The following is a 20032-nucleotide window of genomic DNA, read 5'->3' as shown; positions in this document are numbered from 1 at the left end:
TAACACACTGCGCCGCCGTTTACACTATACATCAGGAAGTCGCGTCTACGGAGGTGGCCACCAATGAAAACAACGATGGGCGCGGCCTAGTACCCACGGACCTCGCTTTTTCCCATTGGTTAGCCCAACCGGCCTATAATAATAACAGCCGCGGCTAACTCGAGCTCACTGATTGGCGGCGAGGATGTGTCCGTTGTCACGATTGGGTGGCTACATTTAAACGGGTGTTTCCCGCTCCGGAGTGGAGAGCGCTGATTGGTCCCTTCTGGCCGTCCATTGTGACGCTGCGATTTCGTCAGCATCCGGTTACAGTTTTGTCGGGGCTCTATATTTTTTTTTTTCAGTTTTTTTTGCTTATTGGTGAAGCAGGGAGGGCGGTGTGACGGCGCGGAGACAGCACGGGACAGCGGGGGAAGAGGGAGACGGACAAGTTATCACAGCCGCCGTGCCGCTCACCAGTGCCCCGGTCCCCTGTATCACCCGGCACCTCCTGTGGGCGGATTGTGTAACGCTAGGAGAAAAAAAAAATAAGGAGACGGGCGGGCGCCAGACACAAAAAAACCTGAACGCCTGAACCAACGGAAAGGACACGAGCGCCCTCACCCTCTCTCTCCGTGACCCGGTCCCTGACTGACTGACTGTCGGCGGAGGAGGATGGCCTCGGCTCTGTACGCCTGCACCAAGTGTAACCAGCGGTACCCGTTCGAGGAGCTCTCCCAGGGCCAGCAGCTGTGCAAGGTCCGTGCGGCCTAGTGTGCCCGACCCCGGGGGCGTCTGATCCCCCTACTGGCCTAGTGTGCCCAGGAGTCCTCTCAGTGGGGCTGGAGGTCACATAGGGATAGGCCGCCCAGGCTGGTGCCTAGGGCACTATCCGTCTGTGTATATGTAATATGTATATATTATGTATATGTGTGTGTGTGTGTGTGTATATATATATATATATATATATATATATATATATATATATATATATATATATATATATATATATATATATTATAAATATTATTAAAATATATATATATATTACACACACACAATGTAATGTAATTTTCCAATAGAACCAGCCATAAGGACTCTTTCCACAGTGCTGTGATGTGTTTGTTATGTGATGTGAATTACCAGTGGTCTATGGCAGGGACAGTATCACTGCCTCTGGCTTCACATGTGTGAGATGTATATAATATAAATATAGGGGGATTGGGTCAAGTTTGGATCAAACCATTTAAAACTGCACTACTACCATCTGGGTAACATAACATGGTGGTCCCTAGCTGGAGCCTTGAGGGCTGTGTCAGAGGAACCCAGGGTGCAAAGCTGAGGGGGATGCTGGGAAATGATGATTCATCATCAACATTTATTTATATAGGGCCAGCAAATTCTGTAGTGCTTTACAATTGGGAACAAATATTAATAAAACAATACTGGGTAATACATACAGAGAGGTAAGAGGGCCCTGCTTGCAAGTTTACATTCTATGGGACAATGGGTGTTAAAAACACAAGGGCACGTGCTACATAATATTACACAATGGACCAGCTAGATGTGGCTGTGGCAGCCTTATTTGCAGAGGCGCTGCCAGTTTGGTCATCAGAACCGAATAAAAATAAATTTAATTTAGCAAACGTGAAATGGTCATGCAGGGTGAGCTTCGGGGAACAATCTCGCTTTCTCTGATTTTTGGCCTGGGCTGTAAGAACTGAGGAGCTGCAGGAAACTGTCTGCAAACATTAAAATATTTTACTAGAGCAGTTTTAAGCAACCCAACGTGAAAGGTCTACATTTCTTGCTAGTACCTGTGATCACATCTGTGCTTTAAGCATCACAGAATGTGCTTAAAATCTTATACATCTTAAACAAATCAAAAATGGCTAAAATGTAACGGGTTTTAAATCTCTCCTACATTACCATTTTTAGGCTGGTTAGGTGCTAAGGCAACACTTGGCAGTATTTGCAAGTAAAATAGAAAATAAATGTATCCACTTTCTGCAACCCCTGTATTTTATTTCAGGCAACAATTGCACAGCACTATATGGTTACAAAGTAATAAACAGTAGTGATCAACTTATCATTACCAGTATAAATCTTGATAAATGTAGCAAAATAGAAATGTTATCATAACCCAAGATCGGTCCTTATTTGTGTGTTTTTGTTTGGTTTGTTTTTCTTTCTGTAACCATAATATTTTGTTTTGCACTATGAAATAGCTGTGGTTTCATCTGTTACGCTAATGATCACTGACTAAATGTTCTGAATTACGGTAGTCTGATGCAATAAAATCGCACGTTATTGTAGAATTTTACCCAAATGATCTACTAGTATCACCTTAGGTCCACAGGTTAAGTGATGAGATTTATTTTTCTAATTTACTTGCTGCCAAATAAAAATACATTTTCAGTTGTTCAGTCAACATATTTCATTCTCAGCATCTAGTTAGTATGTATCTGCATTTTCTGCCATCTTTAAAACGGTCCATTGTTGTTTTTGTATAACTGTAAATGCAATTTAAAAATAAATGTTTGACATGATTCTAATAATGACCTTTATTTTATTTTTAAGGAATGTCGAATTGCTCATCCTATGGTAAAGTGCACATATTGCAGATCAGAATTTCAGCAAGAGAGGTAAGGCTTTAAGTGCTACACAGCTAGGTAAATACTATTTATACGGTTAGGTTTTGAAATAAAGTTCTTAAAATAACACTTCATAAATGGATAAAACTTTGTTTTTAAAGAAGATGTTCATCCAAACACTTTTTGTTTAATAAGACATTCTCTTTCCTCATCTATCAGTGCAGTAGCTATCTGCTACCCAGGAGTGTGGATTGTTTTGAGATGCTCTGAACATATGACGTCCCACTATATGTAGAAAGTTAACTTTAAGTCTCGACATTCTATAAATCTTTTTTTAGTCACTGGGATCCCTATTTTTTTTTAATAGATGCACCTTACAAGCTTTATTATTACTGATTAGCTGGTAGTGTTGTCTAGCTCCTTAAACTAGTTACATATAGGCTGGGCTTGAACTGAGCAATGCAATCAGTCTGCAATTTGGCCATACATAGATTAAAGTTTGGTTTGGCCACACCTGGGGTGACCAGATTACATTTTCTGACTGGTCATCAACAGCACATAGGGAGCCAGTAGATTTGGTTTGACTTGCACAGCTAGCACCTACCAATGTTTAAACAACATTTCCCAGCACGCCCGACAAAAATTAGGGTTTGATTGGTGGTTTGAACAATCATTTGTGGTCATTCAGGAGTGGTTTGTGTTAGACAGAGCCCGGTTAAGGTTTAACATTATATTTTTTTACAAACTTTGCTGTTCCTTGGGGATAAGGGACGTCTTTTAAAAAGTAGAATGTTTGACATCCTGTTTAACTATAATTTCATGTGATGACCTTTAGTGTCACCTGGACAACGCCTAGACAAACGTCCACATTCTGCCACAACATCCATTTATTCATCTTATACGTACGTGCATACACTGAATGGTTGTCTTTTTGTTCCTCTAGTAAAACGAACACTATATGCAAGAAATGTGCCCAAAATGTTAAGCAGTTTGGAACGGTAAGTTAGTGTTTATTGCATTTTTTTCAATACCAAACATTTACTGTATGTACCTTTCCTTTTTTTACATGGACCTTTGAGAAATGTGTAGTCTGCTTTTACCAGAAGGTGTTGTCCATGAAAAATGCTTTCCATTCAACAATGTAACACCACTTAATGAGTCGCGTGTTCAGTAATTACCACATGGTCATTAATTGTAGGAGTATCACCCCATTCATAAGCCCAGAATCCTGCAGTAATGCTAGTATGTAACAGTGTCTTAGATTTCTTATACTCCCAATTAACAACTCTAAAATATGTATGTAATATATCTATATATAATTTATTTCAACCTAATGGAAATTAACAAAGCTGCAACAAAATCTTAAATATATTTATAGGCTCTTTTTATTTAACACACTTTGTTTAAATTAGACTCATCACATTTATTTGGCATAACTCGGGACTCTGTTCTCTTAGTGATGCCTGAATTTGTATTTTGGATTGTGTTTTGCAATGTTTCAACCCAAATTTTAACTACCAGAAAACCTTTTCAGAGCCACTGCCTTAGCTGCAAAGAAATGTAAGGAAATGTGTGCATTATATAAGTGGCAGATGGGGAGCACGACATTCTCAAAACCTGTTAAGTTTGACATGCATGGTTTATATGGTCCATGAAATGTGACCTAGGAAACACACATTCAAGTTGGATGATATGTGGGTGCTAGTCATTCCTTATATATGGCTCCGTACCCCTGTTCCTTGCCAAGTTTAAACTATACATTTAATCAAAGAAAGATACACAAACTTCAAATCCTCCACTCACTCCCCACTGGGAGTTCCAGTTACCACCCACTACTTATATAATGACTAATATCACCTTGCCCTGCTTTAATATGAGTAAGCAGGAACCATGGAGCTTTTTCCTGTGTAGTAAGGAGAGTATTGTCTGCCGATTGTACGCCCCCACTTCAGACTTTAGATGTGGTGCTGGCACTGTGCGAGCTCCCCTGCTTTATGTGGAAGTCACCTCCTCTGGACATATAATAAGCTCTGTCTTATTTATAACCCTCCAGGCTTCCCCTACGGCCCCACCTCTTGTTAAATAAGAGCTGTGGCTTTGGTGTGTAGCTCAGTGGGCCATAAAACAGAATAAGTCAGGGAGACAGGGCAGGAAGATGCTGGAGGCCGGGAGTGACGGCTCAGTGCGAGCTGTAATATACTCTTCAGTCTGTGGTTTTATTTTGTATGCGTTTATTATTAAAACCACTACCCCTTGACACAAATGTAATGAATTCCTACTGCTAACGTCATATTTTGTTTGTTCTCTACAGCCCAAGCCTTGTCAGTACTGTAACATCATAGCTGCATTCATTGGTACAAAGTGTCAGCGTTGTACAAACTCAGAGAAGAAATATGGACCTCCTCAAACCTGTGAGCAATGCAAACAGCAATGTGCTTTTGATCGAAAGGAGGAAGGAAGACGAAAGGTATGATCTTTGCAGAATGAAGTCACGTTTTCTGTTCAATTATTTTTATATATTTTTTTAGATTTCAACCATTAGCCAAACCATTATTTTCTGTGTTGTATGTACTAATGTTGGGTTTGACTTAAATTAGCAAAATATTGGTGTTTCTTCCACAACCTCCCACACCCCAATAGATAACTTATTTGGCAGTTTTGTAGTGTCTATGCATGTTAGACTTTCTGTTAGCTGGTTACCATATTCCAACCAATTTATTACCTCCAATAACCTAGCCCATAACTAAATTGACTAAATCAGAATCTTTTCAGTGACTGTCAAAGCTACAGTCATGATATATTGTGGGATCCTGCTTTGTATATCTTCCATGAGAGAACCACCCCAGTGTTGTCAAATAGCTGGGACTGACCTGTGGGATTCCAGCTAGCGTCTGTCTTTACTGTTGGTGTGATGGTCGTTCAGCCCTGGCATCATTCCACTTTCAGTGGGCTCACCGGTGGGAAAACTCTGAGGCTTTATTGGTAGCATTGGGTATATTTCTGGATAATTGCTTCTTCTCAGAAGTTGTTGATCCATTGTATTCTTAGCTTGTACTGTCTCGGACAACCCTCGCCCTTCTTGGACTTTATCCTTATACCAACCCGGGTGCGCTCTCTGGGTTGAGGAAGAATGATTTGACCCCAGTTATCCCCTGGGTGATAAGATGCTGGGAAAATCCAGGTCAACACTTTGGGGACAATGGCTGGTGATCACTTTAACGTGGGAGGTGATTAGGTTCACCCTCAGCTTAACCCATTATAATGAACAACTGTGTACAAAACTTGGAGCACTGGTAGGGAGCCCCTGTTAGCTTGGTCCCGCTCCATCCATCACTGAAGAAAGGGCAGAGATTTGGATATTGTAGTGACTTGGGTCTTTGGACACGCAGACAAAGGGGGCATTATATTGCACGTTACACTCAAGTGTACAGGGGGCATTTCAACGTTTCTAGTCTCTGGTACCCATCTGTTTGTCAGAGCCTTCATTTCTGCTTCCAGGGGTTTTTTTCTGTTTAGCATCTTGTCATGCTACAATTCAAGATCCCTAAACCTTTTTACTGCGGGTATGGGATAATACATTGAATAACAGCACTGGTAGCAAGATTGCCTAGAAATGAAAAAAGTGTGAGTTCATGAATTTATTAAAACATGTAAAAAAAAAACCACACATAACAATATCTCATCTACCACAGACTTGTGGAATCGCTAACTATTAGCAAATATCTCAAAGTACCTCCTAATGAATAAATATGCATAATATAAAAAACGTCAAGCGCTCTGTAGTTCAAAATACAAATTGTATCCACAAATAAAACCACAATTGCATCAATAAAAATCAATATAAAATATTGTATCAACTGTAAAAGATATATATTGAGGAAGAATATATCCAGCACAGAGTCCCGATATAGATGAGATCTAGGATCCAACTTGATAAACTCAATTCCAGCTTCTAAGCCCTGAGAGGTAAGTACTGATGACACACACCTGATTTGTCCAATATAACCTCTAAATGATAGAGAGTATATGTATTAGCAGATGAGCTCGAATGCAAAGTTTCAGGGCAACAGTCTCGTATTAAATAAGGGCTGATAAAATATCCAAAGCTTTCAGTAGAGGAATTATATTGAACTCATCAATTTCCACTTATATCTGAATGCCAAAGGATCACGGGGCCATAGTTGTGGCTGTAGTAATTATATGATGCGTTTCATCATGAGCCACAATTTCTTCAGAGGCAATGTTTGAACAATACACTGTGGCCCCGTGATCCTTTGGCATTCAGATATAAGTGAAAATTGATGAGTTCAATATAATTCCTGTACTGAAAGCTTTGGATATTTTATCAGCCCTTATTTAATACGAGACTGTTGCCCTGAAACTTTGCATTCGAGCTCATCTGCTAATACATATACTCTCTATCATTTACAGAGGTTATATTGGACAAATCAGGTGTTTGTCATTAGTTCTTACCTCTGAGGGCTTAGAAGCTGGAATTGAGTTTATCAAGTTGGATCCTAGATCTCATCTATATCTGGACTCTGTGCGGGATATATTCTTCCTCAATATATATCTTTCATATTTTATACATTGTGTTATGTTTTTTATTGATGTAATTGTGGTTTTATTTGTGGATACAATTTGCATTTTGAACTACAGAGCGCTTTTGATGTTTTTCATGCTATGCATAATTTTGCATTAGGAGGTACTTTGATATATTTGCTAATAGTTAGTGATTCCACGGGTCTGTCTGTGGTAGATGAGATATTATGTGTGTTTTTGGTTTTTTATGTTTTAAAAAATATTGTTTTTATATTATCATGAACTCGCACTTCCTTCATTTCTAGGCAATCTTGCTACCAGCGCTATTATTCAGTGTTTTATTGTTTTTTTCTTGAAACGTTCACAGGCTCTTCTACAGCTGCAGGTGCATTTTTTGCCTTTGTCTATTTGGACGGGTCATATTCCTCAGATCTAATCATTAGCGCCTGGGTGTTTTTTGTATCTTTCATTTTCTTTTATTTCTATGTGATACATACCTGCAAACCAATTATCAAGAAATTAAACTTGTAGTGGTGCTCTGGTCATGCCTGTGTGAATGGCAACCACCTCCTACAAACACTACCAGATTATCTGCTAAAATATTTAATTACATGGTAAATGGTATTGTGGGGAAAGACGAGGTAATGCATGTAACTTAGGATATATTTATGTCTAAAGCATTCTGGGAAATTCCATATCTGTATATCCTAAATCAGTGTTTGAAGCAGTATTTTGCCCTTGTTTTCTCTAGACTTATGTGGAACTAGTTACATTCTATTTCATCAATGACCCCTTAACTGGTTGAGATGTCAATATACTCGACGTGCCATCTGCTACAGTAGTTTAATTACCCATCTCTTCTTGTTTGATATCTAAAGGTTGATGGGAAGCTGTTATGTTGGCTCTGCACGCTGTCCTACAAGAGGGTTCTACAGAAGACTAAGGAACAGCGGAAAAGTTTGGGCTCTTCCCATTCCAACTCTTCTTCCTCGTCCCTTACCGAGAAAGACCAGCATCATTCCAAACACCACCATCACCACCACCACCATCACCACAGGCATGGCAGCAGTCATCACAAGTAAACCCCGTCTTTAAATAACTATATATGGACTGTTTGGCCTTATTTTGCCTTTGTTGAATTCAGACATAATAGAATGTTTAACATTCCAAACTACTAGCAGCTGCCAATGTTTGCAGGGGAAATGTTTCCGGTTGATTAAAGGCAAGGTGTGCACAGCCGTCGGGTCTACTGTCCAAGCTGTGCTGTGTTCAATACATAAAGGGAGATTCAATTGCTGATGATGTGGCGTGCTGACTTTGTGCTGCCCACATTGCAAATACGGTATGAATCTCTGCTCATTTATCCTTGTGTCTCTCTATGGGGTGCAAGGAAAAGTGAATGGAGATTCCAGCCATAACACACCGGTGCACAGTGTCTACTCGGACTTTCTGGAGACACTTCGTGCCGAACTGAATCTCCCCTGTAGTGTGTGGATTTCTGACAGATGTGCCTAGGGGTTAGTATGAAACTTTAATATGTCAGGCGGATGATGGGACATTGCGCAACAACGGTGGTCCATAGACACATGCACATTGGTCTATTTCATGCAATGCTTGTATACACCAACATGGAGCAGTAATCCCTATGTCATGCTCGGTCAACGCTTTGTTCTGTCCTCATTTCATGCGTCCCGGCTTTGATAAAAGCCCTGGTACTTGTGTGCTGTAGGATGTCTGTGATACTTATTCAGACTACTAATTTGAGAATCCCTTTCTCCTGGAGATTAATATTTAGGATCACAATATTTTTGCATTGACAAGGGCACACGTTAATTGCTATCCTTATTTGTATTTCTAATAAAAAAATAGGGAACCTTATTCACGTTTTGTCGGACAAAGAAGCTGCACTTTTCTGCATACAGAACTGTGTAACATTGTACCACTACTTTCAAAATTTTATGCAACAAGTCAGTGGTTTGTTTGTTTTTGTTTGGTTTTTTTTGCACAATATTTTTATTGCTTTGGAAAATATATATTTCTAGTCCATATTATCCATCTGAAATTTGTCCATGATATTGTTTATCCAGCATCTACATACTGACAGTCTTTCTTTCTCCCACAGAATTAGTAGTTTGAGCCCAGAAGCAGAGCAGGGAATTTGGAAACAAAGGTAGGTGTAATTACTGTTTACTTCTATCATGTGCAAAGCATAAAATTAAACCAGTGTGTTCTCTACAGGTTTCAAAGGTAGTCTCGTTTACAATGGGCTGTAACATAGTGTGTACATGTGTGTAGAGAGAAGAGATTTTTTTGTGTGTTTTTGTACATGTTCTACTCGATCCCATATATTATGGCCGCCATGCTCGAGAATGTTCTCATTTGTAACTGTAGATAACTTCTGAACATTTCCGTTGTAGTCTATGTAGATTATCTGTAAATTAGTTGGATACATTAAATAACACTGACCTTTCTTTGTGCAGTCATAAGTCCACTACTGCAATTCAGAATGAAACTCCAAAGAAAAAGCCCAAATTGGAATCGAAGCCATCCAATGGAGATAGGTATGTGTTACTTATTCTACCATCTCCAGTACTCTGATGTGTTCATGAAAAGAGTGCTTAACCCAACACAGGATGATAGATTGATAATGACACAAGATTATTCCCCTTCCCTTCAACTGGTAGAACTGCAGTGTTCCCATTACTGGGACACGTACATTTACCAAAAACACTACCCTGCCTATGCAGGTAACGCGTGTTTCTCCAGAACTCTTGTAATTTGAGAGATCATTTGGAAAGAATGTTTGTTTTTCTGCTGTGGGGAGACAGTGTAGTTATGTTTTCCAGTTCCATGCAAAGGAGATGGTGAGCACTTGGCCTTCTGTCCTTGCTTTAGATCTTATTTTATTGCTACTAAACGGCCTCATCTGTCCCCCTGGAGTGTGGGATGGGTGTGTGCCTGCTGCTAGTTACGTGGACCCTTGGCCATCCAGGCTAGGGAGGGATCAATTACTGCTGTGGGCCTCTGCAGCGTTTCATGTTCCCTGGAGACTTCCACAGGGCCAGAACCAATCTGCCTGTTCACATGCCATGGTCTAGCCAAAGCGTCCTTTACAGGTACATCCTGTATTATTGCTGTGTCCTGTGTGATTTGTCTGGTCAACGCCACAGCCTCTAGTCTGCCAGACTGTTGCAGCCTATACAGGGACCTGTGGTGCACACAGCATTGCAGGAAACAAGGGCTCCCTTCTACTTTCCCAGAGTCTGCTTTTCCACCAATCCAGTTTTATCTCTGGTCTGTTACCTTATTATACAGCCTTTTCCCTTCCCAGGGTGCAATTATGTTGGATTCTTGGGACTCCTTAACACAGACAACCTACATGGTCCACAGTTTACACTAAATTATAGATTGTCCCATAGGTAATTTAATCAAACCACCTCTGTACTACACTGCAGTCCCAGTCTGTGGGGGCTGAGATCCCTCCAGGCAGTGCTTGTGCACAATCAGTCCCCTGTGTAATGGATGGACTGCATATACTGCCTGCCTACCCTTGGGGCAGGCAGGTACCTCAGGAACTTTTGTTCTACCTGGAGTCAGAAGAAACAATATAATGCAATGACAGAAGGCCCCGTGCCTACCTCCTCTGCTGTACACTGGATAAAGGGATTTGACTGTAATTACAAAATATCCCCTTTGTAATACTCTCTCAAGCTATTAGCGTATATATGGATTTAAAAGCCATATTTTCCTCCTTTACAGTGGGGAGATTATGCAATATGTTTTTGTTGATATTGCTAGATATGTATATTTTGTTGGTATTACAATAAATATTTAAATTCCAGCATTTACTATTTTAGTAGTTCAATCAATCAGTCGACAGACAGTGGTGGTACAGACAACTTTGTCCTAATCAGTCAATTGAAAGAGGAAGTGATGTCGCTGAAACGTCTCTTGCAACAAAGAGACCAAACTATTTTGGAGAAGGATAAGAAGGTATGTCACCGGCCGCTCAGGCTTGTTTGTCTGTCATGGGGTTTAAGACCGCCTGACTTATCTTTGATACAATTCTTCCTGCTTTATGGCTCTCAGCAAATATGTAGACATTAAAATGATGCATATGATGACTATTCATTCCAAGAGACCTGTAGTGCAATTTGCGACCTTTTTTGTGTCTCTTTAGGAAAATATAGTTTACAAAGAATGAAAGGGAAGCCGATTAGTAACTAAAAGACTTTTGTAATTGTCCTCAGCTGACGGAGTTGAAAGCAGACTTCCAATACCAGGAGAATAATTTAAGGACAAAGATGAATGGCATGGAGAAGGCTCACAAAGAGTCTGTTGAGCTATTGCAGGTAAGAACTGGCTCAAGTCCTTGTTTGTGTTAGATTGCAGTAGGCTAGTGCACAAACTGACTTGAGGGCTAGCCACACACAACACTGTTTGATAAATGTGTGCGCTTTTTCCAAACTGACTATTGTGCTGTCTTTGTGCGCTTAAACATAAGCAAGATCTGGTTTTTGCCCATTTTGGACAGAGTCCAGCATGTAGTCACATGATGAATTCTGACCAATAGGGAGTGAACAGCTTTTTCCATTTTTAATAAGTAACATTTTGTTGAGGTTTTTTTTTCAACGCACAAGACATAAACATACTTAGATGCCTAACTATAATCTAGGCCATGTGACTGCTTTAGCACAGAAGTTTGCAAGACTTAAAGGAGGATAATTTCATGTTTTTACTAACTAAATGTTTTATTCTTTTTTAGGGCAAAAATCGAGAATTATTGAAACAGGTCGCAGCTTTATCGAAGGGTAAAAAATTTGATAAAAGCGGCAGCATACTGACCTCTCCGTAAGGACCCGTTTAATGGAAGGACACATTGTTGTTCTGTGAAGCCCTTAAAAATATCTAGTGGCAAGGGAATCCTATCTTTTTAGTACGTGTTTTATAGTTAGTACCGGACTTTTTAATTACGTTTTAAACTTTCAGACAAACTTCAACTGGCTTGAAGACACCTCAATTTCTGCAAAGGAAAAAAAAAATAAAAATCATCACTACAATAAAAAATCCTTTTTCAAAAGTGCATAAGGCAATAAAAATAAGCGAGAAAACTTATCAGCAGTTGACTTTGATTAGAATGCTCACATTTTAATGAGCTCTTTACATCTGCTGTGATAAATATAAACTAGTTTTTAGTAATTAGATATATGATTTTTTTTTTTTTTTAAATAATACAGCAGTGTTAATGCTGGTGCTTAACCCCTCTTCTGCTGTTGAGACAATAGTTTGTGCGCTGCTGGTGCCCTTCATCAATTAAGGGGTTAAGAAAAACTACTGTGTAAAGGACTTAAGAGATTTATGGAATCAATGATCTAGTTTGTAATTTCTTACACTCTTGTACTGTGCCTGCAGGGAAACAAAAGATGTGCTTTTGTAAAGTCTGTTGTGGATTTTTACTTGCAAGTGCCTTTGGTGTACCTTTTTAATTTATACGAGTGCGGAGGAAGCTATGTACATATGTATGAAAAACATGTTTTAAATGATTTTTGTACAGAAAACATATATAGAAATAGGCGCATCAAATGCATATTTAATCTCTCTGTGCCAAAGGGCCAGGCAGGGCATTGCCCCATCCAGCGTTATCGCCCCCTCATAGGCAATTGTGGTGAGGCCTAGCTGACGGGCTTGATGGCTTCTGCGTTGCCTGCGCTGGGGGGGGGGGGAACCCTATACAGTGTTTTGAGATTAGTATTTTTAGGTTTGTTTTATCTTTCACTGGTGAATATAATTTTTAGACTAGGAGTGTCTTCCGTTATCTTACGGAGTTACATTTTTATCCTTTTTGTACATTCGTGTGGTCCTTAGAACAAGGCAAACTTATAATGTAAACATAAATGGCAGCATGCGGAGTTGTGTTATTGAAGTGTTCAGGTAACTAGGTGTAATCATGTCTCTGTCAGTGTGCTGCATGGAGGAACCATATTACTGGATCCAGCTTACTCTCCGGTTACTGGTGTTAGCGCTATAAAGACGACATAGCCTCGTGAAGGTGACACAATAGTGTGACCACCATAACTTTGGCCCTTTGTCCTCTTCTTATTTTTTTCCGATTATTTGTGATAAATGTCTTTTACTGGTCACTATGCTTTGGTGTCCTCCTTCTTCCCTGTATTGGGGGGTGTCCTTCCTCTGGGACGACCACCGCCTGTAGAAGACTTTAGTCATCCGCAAATGGCCCCTCGATGTACTGAGCTGACTGTAGCTGTCCGTTCTGCGTCATGTTGTCACATAGCGGTGGCTTAGCGGTTTATGAGTTTAATTCCCGACCATGGCCTTATCTGTGTGGAGTTTGTATGTTCTCCCCGTGTTTGCATGGGTTTCCTCCCGGGTGCTCCGGTTTTCTCCGGTGGCGCTATATAAATAGCTGTTGATTATAATTAGTTGTGACAGCCCCAGTGCAGTTTGTATTAATCAAATCTGATTACGTTTGTGAATTAATCATCATCATCATTTATTTATATAGCGGCAGCAAATTCCGTAGCGCTTTACAATTGGGATGAATGAATGAGATGGGGTGGGCCTGTGAATACCACCAACGTCCTCCTTTGTGGATGATCACTTTCTTATGGGGTGCCAGAAGAGGGGGACCCTTGCATACAGCTATACGTAGAGGGGCACTGTATTTTAAAAGGGAAATGTCTGAAACTGGATATATCCTGTTTGACAACCTAAAGGGACCCTGATATGGTAGAAAGCATTAAAGAGATGAGTTGAATGCTGCTTGTTTTTTTTAAAAAACCTTATTGTAAAGCAGATGTGGTGTTCTGGCAAGTTTACTCCTCTACAATCAATGTGGAGTTGAAATAATTGCTATTATCAGAATGTTTGATTCACTAGAGCAGAACATCTTCCTATGTGTCCTATTCTGTCATCCAGAATTGCTTACATTATATGTCCTTCCATACTTGTTTGGCAGTTCCTCAAATACCAAAGGCATCTTATGCAAACCGAGAGGGTGTGAAATAGAAGCTGCTAATGTAGCATAAAGAATACTTCTTCCACTGCAGGTTATGGGAGAAGAATCTGTTTAATGCAAAAGCCCAATATAAAGGGACATCATTTTAAATCTATTTAATATAAAAAAGGGGTATTTTATGGAAGCTAGTCTACAGGAAAGTATCTAGAAAAGATGGTGTTGCCCACAGCAACCAATTACAGATTTGGGTTTTTTTTTTTTCAGCTGTACTAAAAAAAAACAACCCTCAATTGTTGCTATGGACAACACCACTTTTTCTACTCTACACAGAGCAGTTTTCTTCATCTCTCTCCCATCTTATGTATTATGGCCTATAGGTAATGTTCTGGATAGGGTAGCAGAGGAGTAAGGATCATGGATCCTCCATTGGAGGAGCGAGGGCAGAAGGCTCCTGACCCTATCCCATAAGGAGTAGATTTTGGGCCAGGACCACCAGATATGAAGAAATTATGCCCTTTGCCCGCAGCCTCGCCAGCAATCATGGGGAGGTAGACGGATAATTGAGAGTTTATCGGACAAGATACCATCGGAAAGAATCTTATAGGCATCCAACTGAAGCCACCTTCCATCCGATGGTCTTCCAGTAGTCCCCCTCCTGAGATTGGCCTAGGTCCCACTCCCTCTCATGTCTGTTTCCAGAGTCCACCAAGTAGTCAAGTATAATATAAACTGGTTAAATCATGCCTTTTCGTAACAGAGAAGTTAGACACTGTCTTAAAAGGGGAGATCGGGTGGGGGGGACCAGAGCCGTAACTTAGAATTCTAGCGCCTGGGGCGAGAGACAAATGCCGCCCCCCTAGCCCTCAATTTTACCCACATTACCCTAAAATATTTCTAAATTGAGCCCCCCTTCATCTTTGCGCCCTGGGCGGTCACCCCTGTCGCACAGCCCTTGTTACAGCCATGGGGGGGGGGGGGGGGGCGATAGGACAAAGGTAAGAAAATGCCTATTCTACAAATATTCAAAAATTTAGGATTGAGGTCGGGATATTTGGCTCTGAGAGAATCATAGGGAATGGGAGTTACATAGATCAAAAGGTCCCCGAGGAACCACACATCTGAAGGAATCCAGGGTAGATGATCTACAAAGTCCTGGAAGGAAATCTGAATTGTTTAAACATTATTTGTCTGAAATTATGAATTATTTGGAATTTATGGATATAGCGCACTCCAATTTCTTTTTTTAACCAAACAAATGTATTTGAACAAAGCTTGGTATCCATTGTGGGGGCTCAACTGTAAATCACTGTGTAAAACTAAATAAATAAATCTGCCCAATATTTGTGTGTTCAAAAGCAGGCTGTATTTCCCTGTATGCAAAAGATGATTGCACCCTTTGCGGTAGATTTGGTGGTAACTCTAAATGAGACCCATCTTAATTCTGCCTTTTAATGTTATTAATCTTAATGATAAACTGGATTTGTCTGAATTTATATTTACTATATTTAAGAAAAAAAAATGCAGTACATTATAAATATATATTTTAAGATTATCTTAAAGGTGTTTTTTTGTTTTGTTTAAATCTTGTCCTTGTTTAGGTCACGAGTAAAGGCAAATGCAAATTATCCTCTTCTGGAAATTTTTTTTTTTTTTTCTCTCCATTGGATACTTAAAGCTTTACTAAAAGGATGAACGAAGTTGCGGCAAAATGTGGTGCACATCGTGCTCTGTTTTTTGCTGTGCCGTTCTATGTCTGTAAACTTCCATTAGATGAAGTTTATAGTCTGAGGGGGAGGGTTAAATACTGAGCAAAGTTCCTGTCGGAGCATGGTGTTATGTGCTCCTGCATGCGTTTGTTACAGTATCTAAAACATTGTTCATTTTTGCTCACACCTGTGAGCAATGTTTTAGTATCCTATCATCCTGTGAGCTCAAACAGGACTTTGCAAATAATTGGTTCCCCTCCCCCCCCTCCCCATTGAATAGTGCTGGGACAATGACTGTTAATTCATTCTGCTGTGTTGTACAGTTGTAGGACTTGGGTCTAAATTCTGCTGGTGAAACATGCAAAATTTCACAGGCAAATGCGAAACAAGGATAATTTTTTTTTTTATTTTGTGCAACAGTCTTGAAAATTTTACCCATCTCTTCTAGTATTTTAATTTTTTTTATTTTTTTTTGTATGTTTTTTTTAGGGGCTTCACAGTATTAAGCCAACATTAAATGACTTTATCTTAACCTCATTTCTTTATTTTATTTTAAAACTGTATAAAAATGATGAAAAATATATCTGAATTATATTCTTGGGTCTGTAGTGAATTGAAATGAACAGGATTTCTTTTCATGTGGATTGGATACGATGTACTGTATTGTGTAGGAATTTTTGTGGGGGGAGGGGGGGGGTCTGGATATTTTAAAATGTTTAGTGGTATTACCCAGTGAGTTTTGTTTATTCAAAGCCTGTAAATATGCATCTCCCTAACTACATCATGTATATCTGTCCAAATTTGCAGTCGACATTGTCACCTGTATAGATTATATGGATTCTGTACTTGCACATCTTACTGTTGGCATTTTGTATTTTTTTTTTTTTTTTTCTAAATACAATATTTCACAATAAAAAAAACTTGCTGAATGTTTTCCCTATCTGTGTATGCTTAAAACGTTAGTAATTTATAATAGCCATCCATATTTGCCACTTGGTTGTAATTGCTGCATACTGGGTTTTTTTGGTCTTTGAAAGAATAGTGAATTATTTCATTGGCACTTTCAACCAGAGAATTTTGCGACATCCCAAGGCCGTTTCCTATCTGTAAAACAGGTAAATAGTGTATTATTTAGGATATTTTTTACAGTAAGTTTTGTGCCTGGTTTTTAACAAGAATCACTTTCCGAAGAGATTTTCCTATAACTCAGTCTTTTCCTTTTATACACTCTCTGGGGAAAGAGTTGTGTAGATGCAGTGTCTCCAAGTTGGAATTAAATGCATTTCGGCTCTCAAGCTCATTCCTGAGGAAAAGGTCACCTGACCCAAGTAGAGCACTTCTACTGTGTACATGATTTTTTTCACATGATCTCCTACCAGTGCAGAATGACAGCAACCTGATGCTCTTTGAATTCCTATTTATAAGTGCATTTGTCATCTTCACTTGAAACCAAATTATTGTCTTTTAAAACAAGTACATATTTTTTTTTTTTTTTTTTTTTTTGGTTGAATGGTTGTTAGTAGCAACTTTCTAACCTCTTCTGCTGCTCATGTCATGGCATACTTCTAGGATGTTAGTAGCTGTTGCCCCAGAACTGTACAACTAAATTCCCTCCCCCCCCCCCCCCCCTCCGGTGGCTTCACATGCTCCTCTCAATGTACCCGTTGGTTCTTCTAGGGGATTATGACAAACCTGTGAGTTCAGAGTTTGCCACGTTGCCTAATATTCTAACTCTGCAAACTGATAAAGCAAGTTACTATATCAATGGAGTCACTGAGTACAGCAAAGAGTAATTTTAGTGAACACTGACAATCTACTTTGGTATAGAGACAAGTTAAGATACTGGAGATTTGTAATCCATAACGTGGAACTTGTCTCCAACATCAAATGATAGGATAAGCTGTATAATTTGTTCATAATAAGTATAAGGTGTCGTCCCATGATTCAAATTTAAAACAGTAAGTTTCAAGGTAAAAGGGTTCATGACTTAGGACCTGGTCGCACTGTGCAATTGTTGGCTAACTTAGTTAAGATAGCCAAACGGTCTGACTAAATATGCACATGTGGCTGAAGACAGTCTGTGAATGATAGGGAGCAGATGTCTTATGGTTTCTTAGTATCAGAAGACCTGACTCATTAAAGGTGCAGATTTCTGGGGAAACATATTTTCTATACGTAGTGGGAAGATTAGATTATGGATGGGGGCAAAACCCCTTAAATACTGCTTACAGCTTTTTAGAATCTGTCAGAGCTAGAAGTATACATGCTGTGACACTTTCTAGGCAAAATTGTGTGGGGGCATCGTCTGATTTAGCAAATTGCTTGAACTATTTGTACACACACACGTACGTACGTTATTTGTGAATAGTTCTTTCACTTAAATCCATAGACACAGGGCAGCAATAATGTCAGTGTTTTATGAGAGATATAATCTGTGTCAAATGACTTAACTCTGAGGAAGTGGGAGAGTAGTTACATCCATGTTAGTCCAGTAATATTGTGCAAACATAAGTACTGCAGTAACTGAGACTTTATGGGGAAACACGGTGAGCTCTTCTCACTGGAAAATATAGGTACAGTATGTGTAATATAGCCCTAACATAATTACACAAGTTTGCGTTCCAAATGCCAAACTTCCTGTCAGTGGAACTCACATGTGTTCCACGGCGGAACTTAACGGCTGAAGCATCAAACTCTGGTAAGTTAAAATCTCTTTCTCTCCTCCTCCCCCACCCCCCTCCTTAGATGGGGGGCGCCGATGCCCTCTCTTGCCCAGGGCACCAAAATGTATAGTTACGGCACTGGTTCTTGGTACTACTTTGTCTGCATAGATATTTATTAGCCCCTTTGCACCAGAAGGCATGTAGTTCTACCACTCAACAAGCAGGTGTAATTACTACTAGAAACGATACTTTTCGAAGACGAGATTAATGAGATCAAACTAGAAATTATATCCTCTTACTATACTAGTAATCTGCTCAATTCCTTCCTAGCATCCTCTGACACCCTATATTCACTTGATCCTACAAATGAAGATGAAGTATCTACTCTTATCTTCCTACACTACCTTCTGTCCTCTTGATACTATTCCCTCACAAATTAGTAGATCCTTGTCACCTTAACTAAAATCTGTAATCTCTCTACTAGTAACTTTCATTATTCAAGCACACAGTGATTACTCCTATTCTGAAAAAAAAAAAAAAAAAAATCTGACTCAAAATACCATCCCAGCTCCCTTGCCCCTCCAAGCTTCTAGAAAGAATTACCTACACTCACCTTACACGCTTTCGTTCTGCAAACAACCTATTGGATCATCTTCAGTCAGGATTTCGCTCTCAACACTCCAGAGACTGCACTGACCAATGTTGTCAATGATTTGATAAAACTAAAGGCTATTACTCTTCTAATTCTCCTGGATCTCTGCTGGTTTTGACACTGTTGATTACTCTTTTCTTATATAAAAGCCATTATCCCTAGGTCTTTAAGACAATGTCCTATCCTGGTTCTCATCCTACCTATCTAATTGCTATGTTGGTGTTAATTTACCTTATCAATTGGAGTACCACAAGGCTCAGTCCTAGGTCCTCTGCTCTTTTCTATCAGTATCACCGCTATGCGGATGATAAGCAAACTTATCTATCCTCTCCGGATCTCTCGCCATCCGTGTTGTCTCACGTAACTGATGGTCTTTCTGCCATTTAATCTTGGATGTCCTCTCGCCAACTATTTCTGTTGACATGACCATAAATACCATCTTCCCAGCTCGCTGCCTCGGTGTATTGCTTGACTCAGAACTATCTTTTGTTCCCCAAATTGACTCTATACTTACATCATGCTGCACATACATCTAAAAAATATTGCCAGAATGCACACACATCTCACACAAGACACTGCAAAAACTTTAATTCATGCACTCATCTCTCGCATTGACTATTGTAGTTTCCTCCGTTACTGGTCTTCTCTGAATCGGACTCTCACCCCTACAATCTCTTTTGCATGTGGTGGCTAGATTGATTTTCCTTGCAAATCATTCTTCCTATGCTGAGCCTATGTCTCTAACATTGGTTGCCAGTTTGTTTTGTTGTTTTTGTTTGTTTGTTTTGTTTTTGTCAAATCCAATATAAAATACTTCTGCTAACATACAAGGCCATCAACAACACTGCACCAACATAAATCTCCTCACTTTTATCAAAATATCTCGCAGCTTAACACCTCCATTCTGCACTAGATCTGTG

At 39.6% G+C, this 20032-nt stretch overlaps 1 protein-coding gene across 2 annotated transcripts; it reads left to right on the top strand.

Moving 5' to 3' along the window:
- The first annotated feature begins 312 nt into the window (after positions 1-312).
- On the top strand, positions 313-16730 carry FAM76B (family with sequence similarity 76 member B). Of its 2 annotated transcripts, none has more exons than XM_075198759.1 (10): positions 313-738; positions 2560-2624; positions 3517-3571; positions 4885-5040; positions 7994-8193; positions 9238-9285; positions 9596-9676; positions 10958-11108; positions 11366-11467; positions 11881-16730. In XM_075198759.1, the coding sequence occupies exons 1-10, from the start codon at positions 655-657 to the stop codon at positions 11968-11970; spliced, it is 1032 nt and encodes a 343-aa protein (XP_075054860.1). In that variant the 5' UTR covers positions 313-654; the 3' UTR covers positions 11971-16730. The 2 variants fall into 2 exon arrangements, with proteins under 2 accessions (XP_075054860.1, XP_075054861.1); XM_075198760.1 differs by having other exon boundaries at positions 316-738; positions 10973-11108.
- Positions 16731-20032: the final 3302 nt, after the last annotated feature.

The sequence above is a fragment of the Mixophyes fleayi genome, chromosome 2 (genome assembly GCF_038048845.1).
Source record: "Mixophyes fleayi isolate aMixFle1 chromosome 2, aMixFle1.hap1, whole genome shotgun sequence".
Classification (NCBI taxonomy): Eukaryota; Metazoa; Chordata; class Amphibia; order Anura; family Limnodynastidae; genus Mixophyes; species Mixophyes fleayi.
The sequence above is the reverse complement of the archived record's forward strand: the minus strand, read 5'-3'. Positions and strand labels throughout refer to the sequence as shown.